This window comes from Pyrgilauda ruficollis, unplaced genomic scaffold (assembly GCF_017590135.1).
Source record: "Pyrgilauda ruficollis isolate IOZ18807 unplaced genomic scaffold, ASM1759013v1 scaffold1, whole genome shotgun sequence".
Lineage (NCBI taxonomy): Eukaryota > Metazoa > Chordata > Aves > Passeriformes > Passeridae > Pyrgilauda > Pyrgilauda ruficollis.
Genome location: NW_024508100.1, coordinates 8,336,246 through 8,346,101, shown reverse-complemented (window position 1 = coordinate 8,346,101; position 9,856 = coordinate 8,336,246). Strand labels below are relative to the sequence as shown.

The 9,856-nt window shown below is 38.5% G+C and overlaps 1 protein-coding gene across 1 annotated transcript; it reads right to left on the bottom strand.

The window, feature by feature from the left end:
* Positions 1-2,300: 2,300 nt before the first annotated feature.
* On the bottom strand, positions 2,301-9,855 carry TMEM128 (transmembrane protein 128; the record flags this gene model as incomplete). Its single annotated transcript, XM_041487970.1, has 5 exons — positions 2,301-4,004; positions 5,391-5,499; positions 6,558-6,719; positions 8,624-8,765; positions 9,831-9,855. Coding segments are annotated over 4 exons (429 nt in total), but the record flags the coding sequence as incomplete, so codon positions are not given.
* Position 9,856: the final 1 nt, after the last annotated feature.

The window sequence follows — 9,856 nt, the reverse complement described above, 5'->3', positions numbered from 1 at the left end:
CAGGTGCTCCAACAGGCGGCCCCGCTTCCCCGGGGAGCCCCGAGGCCGCTGCTGGCCCGTCCCCCATCGCGGCGGGGGCGGAGCGGGACCGCCGGCCCGGCCGTGTCCGGCCCGCGGGTCCCCGGCTGCCGGGGCAGCCCCGCGCTCCCCGCTGCGGCACAGGCTGCTGAGGATCTTGCGGGACATTTTTCCCTGAGAATGACAATAGCTGGGGTCCAGACCAGGGTGAGAAGTGACTCGGACGAAGGCTGGTTCGGAGCCAGCCCTGCTCGGTGAGGGACAAGGGGACATGGTCCGTGTTGGGAGTGTAACACATTCCCTGGAGAGGAAGATACAAAAGACACCGTGTGTTGAACAAACCCCCGGGCCTGGAAAGCCAAGGAACGGCCAAAACCCGGGAGCTGGTGAGGCTGGAGCCTGCCCTGCAGCCCAGGAGCCACCAGCTGCTGATGGAGCTCACTTCGTACAGAGAGACAGAGGGATGACATGTGCTTCACACTCTGGGCTCCATCTTCTTTTCAGCAATCAGTACTTTCGCTAGTAGGACAGAACCTCATTTTTCAGGAATTCTCTAGACCTTTCAAAAGGGTTTTTTACCTTGGTTTTTTTTAGAAAGTCCCATTCTGACAACACAGTATTATAGGAATTGCTAGCTGGAGAAGCAACTACTGAGCTCAAAGTAGCAAAATCTTCTGCAGAATTTAGTCCACTTCTCATATATTCATTTTCCCAATATTTATACACGTTTTCAGTATTGACTCTTTTTTACTTAAACTGAATTCTCTTAACTTTAGGTATTTGGATGCCGAGCATAGCTTGGAGGCCAAACACCAAGAGAGACTGGTCTTTGTTCTGGCAAAGTGGGTCTTACATTTTTGCTCTGTACCTGTTGGTTGCATATTGATTACCCAAAATATTGGTTTTTACAGTGAGTGACCCACACCTTGCATGAAATTAAGCCACTAGTTCAACTACAATTAAAAAAAATATATATATATTGAAAATACAGCATCTATTTTACTCCACTTCCTCTGGCAAAGAAATAATTTTAAGCTTTTTCTCTTCTGAAGCCAGAAATTAATAGAGAGGTTTTTCTCATCTAACAAAGGACACTTTTGAACTTACATATAAGTGTCTGGGGTTCATAAGCCTCTTAAAGAACAGGGAAGAAAAACAAAATCACAGAAAGGTGGAATGAGTGAATTCTGGACAATCACCTGTTTAGGTAAACATAAAGAAGTAGTTCCTGTCCTTTATTCATTTTGTCCTGTTCTCAATAAACAAGTATTTTAAGCTCTCTGCAAATTTTCCTTTTGAGGAATGCACTTAACAGGAAGGCAGCCCTATGTTTCTGTCTGGCCTGTTAAGTCAAAAGCATAACTAGTCAGTCAGGCTTCAACCACCTCTAGCTCACAGCTACATCCATTGTTATCACAAATGGCATTGTGGAATTGCCAAATCCTAACTCTATCTCATATGATGTAACCTTTAAAGAATAAGTAAGGAAGATGTTTCCATTTTACAGAGCTTCTATGGATAACTGTGATAAATAATCCTCACTGCATGGACTATTTTACTTCAAATTATCCAAGAGCATCCCTTGTCACCTGTAAAGGAAAGCTCTTTGGTGCTGATACACATTCTCATCCTGAAATGAAATAATGTAAATGGATACAGAAGATACCTATGGTGGTCTGTACTAAGAGAATACATTCAAGCTTTAGTAGAGGTGGGAATTTCAATTGCCTCATATATTTTTCAGGGAATTATTATGCTACCTCTTTCTACTGTCTTGCCCTAAATTCTTTATTTGGTGGTAAGGAAAATAACAAAAGCAAGGAGTTCACAGAAGTGGCAGCAGCACTGTGTCAGGTTACAACAATTAAAACAAGCATTGTTTATATTCTTACCAGATTTGCCACTACTTCCTTTTGAGCACATAAGTGAATGAGTATTGTGTTGGATACTCAGATCTGTTACTGAAAGACTTTGCTGAGCTTTGTACAACGAGTATTTCTACCTGGAATTCTCAAGACATCAAAGTAGTCAGATAGCTACTCCAGAGGTGAACAGAGTGTTACTATACCGTCAATAAACCCAGCTGAAGGGGCACGAAAGACAAAGATACTCTGAGTCAAGTACAGTATTTAAAATCTACATGAACATCTATAGATGTTTTATAGAAAAAGCAATGAGATGGGGTGGAAGTCTCCAAGAAAGTGTAATTAGATGGTCAAACAATTAAATATTGAACAACTACTGATCATTTTTGTATAAAGTTTATTAAGATGTTCAGAAGAATGAATTAAAAAATCATGTAGCAAATAGTAATTTTAATTCAGATCACAAGGTAACTTAAAACACCTAGAGCATTTATAGAGCTGACAAATAAAAATACAGCTATAAAAACCATCCCTGAGCAATACTGCATTTTAAATATTATAATAAAGAAAGTTGCTCAAATGTACTTGTGTATGCAGACATAAAATTGGTAAAACCTTTTAAAAATTGAAGACCTGAAGAGAAGCAACTTTCACTTTAAAGATGTGAAGCATGACTGGTTTTGGCAAACTTAAATATTACATTTAAACAAACCAAGCTGTTAACTTACCCTACAAACTACTTCAAGTAGTGCTGAATGCACTTTATTTTGGTTGGTCTGATCCTTTGTATTACATACCATTAGGTTGCAACTTTTTTCATTAATGAAACAGTAACAACCAAAGACAATGGTATCTCTTTCATTACTAAACATTCCATGTGTTCAGCAATGGTGTAAATTTGGAAGTCAGAATGAAGAGCAGAGTACCCTTTGACAGTCCAGACTTTAAGCAACACTCACAAGGAATAGATTTTAACAGGTTTCAATACCTAATATCTACATTCTCCTATTTTCCAAAAGGCGTGTGTGGAAAAGTATTTACACAAGGATCTACATAAAGTGGTCTAGCAAACAGATGGTGCTCAGGTCTTCAGGCAGTTAAGTATCTCAGTCAACATGAACAGACACTTAACAAAAATAAAATGTTATTTTATTGTCCCAACTGAGTATAACTAGTAGCTTTTAAGTTAATATCAGCCTCTTCATTGCTGAGTAAGGAAAATGGCAACTTCATTAACAGGCACTGCTAAGAATGAAAATTTGATTTACAGAAGAAAAAACAACCTGAATACTGAAAAACAGTGCATACCTCAAAAGAATTTAATGTATGCTCCAAATTTCTTGTGTAGCGTTAATATTGTTCATTGTGTTGCTGGTTATTCACAGCTTGATCATCCACCTTTGGCTGTGGACAAAGTGTATGAGCACAAGTAGAATTTATTTATTTAATTGATGGCACTGCCAAATGTCAACCAGCTTTCCCTTACCCCTATCCATACATTTTTTTAAACACTAGCAGATCTGAATTTAAGACATTAGATAATAAAGTATTTCCTACATGGTAAGACATATAACAGCAGAAATGTAAGAGATCAAGAAATGTCTCATGTAAGTAAGTTTACAAGTACAAACACAGGTTCCAGATAACAGTATTTTACCTGTCAATTCAAATGGAAAGGCATACTATTAAAACCCCACAACACTTGATTTAAGTATCACTTACTTCCAAATCAAACAACATGATTTGAACAGGAAGTTTGAGTAGGTGACCTCTGAGGCCCCCAGAGATAATATTTAAAGGTCCCTTTAAACAATAACTATTCTATGGTGCTATAACTTACTACCCATGTGCTTAACACTCAAATATAAATAGAAGCTTTACAAAGCTTTACAAAATTAAAGGCTTCATGTTACTAAGAGATGTAAAACATATTTATCTTCCAATTATTGACTAATCAGTTGCTTTCTCCTATGGTTATGTCCATTGGTTTATAAATCAAGTAGATTAAGAATTACTGTATTAGAGCAAACAGGCAGTATTAGAAACAACAGAAGTACTGGAATGTAACAAAAGTGACATACACTTTGCAGGGTTACAGTTACTTGAGTCCTTCACGTGAAACTGAAAGAAAAGAAAAAAAACAACAAATTTAGCAAAAATCTTTGAAGGTTCTATATATACTGCAGAAGCTGTATCATGTACTAAATGAATTAATGACTTTGAAACACCATGTAATAACCTGTCCCTAATTATTAGGCAAATAATTATTTGACCTAATACAGACCTTCCTCACATACTTCAAGTACAGAGACAGAACACGGCTAAGGACAGAACCAACAAACATGGATACATTTGTATCAGCAAGTATGACTCAAGTTGCCACAGTAAAGAGGTTCTGAATTAAGTATTGTATTTTTCAGAAGTCTGAGTTTTGTCAGAGAAGAAGTTAATTATCTCCTTAAAAATCAGGTTTCTTGATATCTCAAAACTAGAGGGGAAAATGAAACAGTGGTTCAGTTTTTTATTAAAAAAAACCCAAAAATCTGAGTTTCACCATCCCAGACATTAAACACTTTTTGCCTATAACTTTGTCAGTACAAGACACTACACTCTAAATCCAGCAGTCCAGCACAGCCTTCTTTTTTCTGCTAAAATTCTAAAATTTCTTCTTTTTTACTCCTAAAATTGCTGAGGGATCTCCTCACCAGAAAGGATTTGTGGTGGCAAGCAAAGCCAAACAGGCTTCCTCCTCACTCCTTTGAGAAGTAGAACAAACAAGACCTGCTGAAGGAGTAGTGTCCCTGAATGGTATGAGACACCTGTGATACAGGGGACATCCTTTACCCTGTTTACTGAGCTGTGTTTGGTGTCTTCCTTAGCTTTTTACATTTCACTGGATTCATTTGATAAGTATATCATAACAAAAGATGTGGTAATTATTGAGAATGCATTTTTCAAGTCAACAAAACAGATGGGTTGGCCTTTGAAAAGTTCTTTTTAGAAAGAACAAAGAACTTCTCGTATCTGGCAATTTTCCACACAGCAGGTTGATCTTGGCTGTGCATCACAGAAAATGAAAACAGCACACTAGAAGACAAAGATATGACAAAGATTTTTACTTTTTAAAAATAGAGAAGGCCTTTGTACATGGATGTTGATATCTTCTCCCTTTTACTATCAGGTCAAACAGCTTCACTAAGGAGTTCTCCCAGTCTAGGTAAAAGCTGCAGGGTTTTGGCCTATACATCCCTAAACCATCCATTCTCACTAATGTTTCTTTCAATGTCTAGAATGGAATTTTAGAGGAGTGGAAAGGATATTCTTCCCCTTTGGATAACTGCATGTTCTCTGGTTACTCTATATGCCACAAAATGTCACAATTTGAAGAATGTCCATGAAACATAGAGAAGGAACCCCTAAATGGCCTCCCAATCCTTAAATGTCTAACAAAGCAGTTCCCACAACAAGATAAATACTTTTATGTGCTTAAAAAATTCAATTACTTACCTGAAGGGCTTATCCCAGGAGTGACACAAGCATCACAACACCCATGAACTGAATGAAGAGCAACACAGGTGTCAAAAATGACCAGACAGGCCACAAGGCAACATTGAAACTGGGAATAAAAGCAGAAAGCATTTGGTAAGTTCAGTTGTCATATTACAGAAACACCAGGCATACAAAGGAAACATGTAAAAAGAGGAAATAAGATTTAAATTACTTAACCTGGAAACCTTTGTTTCTGAAAACAAAAGACATCAAGGGTAAAGGGTAAAGATACCTTTGACTTTCAGAAAATCTGTATCTGAAGCCTCTGAAAATGACCTACTCTTTGATTTTTCCATGGGCATACATGACACCTGAGAGAAGCCTTAATCTGAACTTTCATCCAGACAGATTTCAGTTAACTGAAGAGATAGGGAAAACCAACTTATTTTACAACTGACCTACAAGAATTACAGATTTGACTAATTATAAACCATAGGGAACCTTTATTTTCTTCAATCTTTCTTTTTTTCACCATTGCAACAAATACTGACTGATACTCCAATACAACAGCTAAACAAAAGGAAATCAATTTTCATGCAGAAAGCAAATAAATTAACTGGCACAATGTATGTAATTTTCTTCATTCACATTTGCTCGGTTCTGACTTATATAATCTCATAAATAAAGCAACTCTTACTAAAAGTACCATTCTCAGACAAAATATAAACCATTAAAGCTCATATGGCAAGAGTCAGAAGTCTATAATTTTCTGTACGTTTGCTACTTATAGATTGTTTGATAATGAAGAACTTTGACAGAAACTGATTGAACTGAATTTTTTCTCAGATAGAGAGACTGCACCTTTGTCTTAATTTGTAAACTGCACAAGTAGTTGCCAGAGGTGAGAAATTTACACTAACAAAGATAACTTCAGTTTTACCCTAAATTTTCAAGATAGAAAAGATCCAGTACATCTCCAAGTACACCACATAAAGTTTCAACTGTTGCAACTCTTGCGTTGTGGATGAAAGTTGAAAGTGCAAGAAATTATTAAATTATACATAGAACTGGTACTGTCACCAATACACATAGCAGAATTACAGAAATTATACTTATAAAATGAGCCCATTAACACACAGACTTGCACAGGTTTAGCAAAAGTTTGCACACAGTGTTTGAACTCACCAAATTGCTGCTGCTATAAAGGTAGCTGTTGTGATAGGAATCAGTGCAGGGTACTGTTCGTCATAGTCCTGAATTCCACAGTACCACTCAAGATACAGTATGCAGTAAAAGGCAACAGATAAACATGCAGCCAATAAAAAAGTGCCACAGGGAAGCCACCAGCTGCAGGAAGAAAAGCACATAAAACCATGTTTAGCACAGTCACACTGCAGTTTGCACAGTAATCTTCACTCCAGCTGACAAACAGAACAGGCAATATCTGTTAAAAACACAGATTGTGGCCTAGAGTTCCTGTAGGTTTTACCTCAAATTAATCTTACAAAACACTTTTTGCCCTTAAAAGCTGTCTAATATAAACAACTGAGTTTAATTTTGCAAAGAAACATTCCTTTCAAATATTGTCCCCTCAAATATTTTGGAAATTCAAGGTGACAGATCTTGTCAGGAATCTACTATACTACCATACCAAAACCCCTTTGTCACTAATAAAATAAAATAGGCTCCACTCCAACTGTGCTTTTCACTATAAATTAGACTGGTGATCTTTGTGCAACAGAAATGCTGCAGAAAGCTTTAATATGGTTTCAGTTTGGGAACTCTCAAATTTAACAAGAAGCATGAAGATTATTCTTTATAACTGCTGAAGAAAACCATGGAGAAATCCAGAATTTTAAACTCAGAATCATAAAAACACAGGATATGTGATTGTTTAGGGAGACACACTTTTGAGCTTCTTTGAGGATACACTTCAAGACTAGTTCAGATAAGGCAACCTGGGAGGAAGATGCACTGTAATAAAATCTTATCCGAATTTTGAAAAATGAAATCTTACCATAACTTGATTACTAAATTACAAAAGGTAATCAAGGATCTTCCTACTCAGGCAACATGTGCTCTGGAATGGTACAGCAAACATAATATGCTACTTTGAAATCCTGTTACTACCAACAGAGAATCCTGCACTAAGAGAACTGTTGCCAAGACCTACCTAGACAAGCAGTGCAGGAAGACAAGGTCCTGACCCCAAATTTTGATTACACCTTGGAGTCACTGGTTTTGTTTTTGCAGTCAGGTGTGTGAAGGGTGTAACTAGCCTGGGAGAGCAGCTCCAGAGAACCTCCCAGCACAGAGCCCTGTGCAGCTTCCACGTACTGATATAACAATGACAACAGCAAGGTGTTGTAAAAGCACTTCCAGCTGAAGCTATCTAAAAACATTTAACATACATCAATCCCATTGAAAATAATTTAATAGAAAAGAAATAGACTAGAAATAAAAATTACTTCACCGAAATTATTTCACCAATCTTTTGCTGACTTACTCAAAATCATCTACAGATCTTCTAGAGAAATGAACTACTCTTTGAGCTCCAAGGATTAATTTCAGAGGGTTTATTATAAAAAAATGAAATAAAAACCTTAATACTTCCAACAGAACAGGCAGCTATTTCTTGGACTTAAAACTTGAACGCACAGTATTAAAATGTCTGGTACCAGAGCGAAATTTGCACGTACAAAGGTGGCTCAGTAGAGTTTATAGAGAAAAAACTAATTGTAGCAAACTTAAGCATTGTATTTACTTTAAAATTAGTTCAATATTATCAGCTTAGGTGGTCATCTGGTCCAACCTCCCTGCTCAAGCAAGCTCAGCTACTGCCAGCTGCCCACAATCATGTCCAGATGGCTTTTGACTATGTCTAAAGACGGAGACTCCACAATCTACCTGGGCAACCTGTTCAGTGCTCAGTCACCCTGACAGTAAAAAAGTGTTTCCTGATCTTCAGAGGGAAGCTCCTCCATTTCATTTTGTGCCCAGTGCCTCTGGTCCTGTCCTAGACACCACTGGAAAGAGCCTGGCTCTGTCTTCTTTGCACTCTCCCTTCAGGTATTTACATGCATTGACAAAATGCCTCTGAGCCTTCTCTTCTCCAGGCTGAAAGCCCCAGGTTTCTCTATTCCTACTGCAGATCTTGTTCATTCATGATTTAAAATACAGTGACCAGGTGTAACAAACTGGGTATGATTATAGGACTAAAACATGCCTTTTTGTAAGAAAAGATACCTTACCTATCTGTTTGCATAGTTTCTTTAATATTTTTTAAAAAATCAAAGTAGTATGTCACAGCTATTGATGCCAAAATCCAAAATGCAGAATGAATATTCAGTCTGTTAAGAGGCCTCATCGTCTTCTCTACAGCTGTAGACTCTTCTGTAAATAAGAACATAATTATAGCACTAAAGCCAGTCATTAAATTAAGTATGATTATACTTTATCTTTTTAATTCATTTATCTTGGGAGATTATTCTACTCATCATAATACACTTTGTGCTACAAATATTCTAAAGAGCTCTGAACATTTACTGAAATGAAACAGACTAAGCAAGGTATCCTTTGATAAAAGGACAAAGCAGTAACCATCAGCACAATACCTTCTGTGTATCTTTTTAGGAAACAGCTGACTAGATTTTGTAAGGGTTGTTTAACTAATTAAAAAACCCTGGTGTTATTAAACAATTTTTATTAATCTAGTATATAGAATTTCATATTGTTACTTCCAATTACTAATTTATTTCTACCCTTCTTTATGAATTTTAGTATTTGCAAAACGATTGCAGACATAAATAATTTTCTTGTTCTCAACTGCAGACAATTCACAAATGTTCAGCTGTAGTTTCAGGAGCTAGCTGGACTTACACTGCACACTTTCAGCAGGTAAACTACAACTTTCATTGTGCAAGAAACTACTTTCTCTTTTTGCCCTCATTACCATGTACTGTTTTAGAGAGCGAGACATCAGAGCAAGCAGATGAGAAAGCCATTTTTGTGCACGACAGTAACCATGTAAGACAGTATTTATACACACTGTCAAATACGGTGTCAGAGGTGGTTTTGATGTCTCACACTCAAGCTTATCACCAGGAGTTCCTGATGGCCCGTGTGCCTTCAGCAGTGTCACATGTGCCGACTCCTCCACGCGCACGGCCACCAGCAGAGCGTACCCACAGCTCTGCTGGAGCTCACGGGCAGCTTTATTTTTCATTTCCTAGATTCCTCCTCATCCTTCTGGACCTCGGGCCCGGAGCATTCGAGCACTCCATCCGCAGTCCGCTACAAGCCCCTCGCATGTCCCACGCCCAGCTCGCAGTCAGGAGCGAACACCTGAGGGCAGGCGGGGCCGCGCTCCGCGCCGCTCTGCCCGAGGCGGCCCCGCTGCCATCCCAGCGCCCTCCCGGCGGGGCCCGGCACCGCTCCCCGCGCCCCGGCACCACCCACCGGCCGTCCCGCCGCCCTGGGCCGGC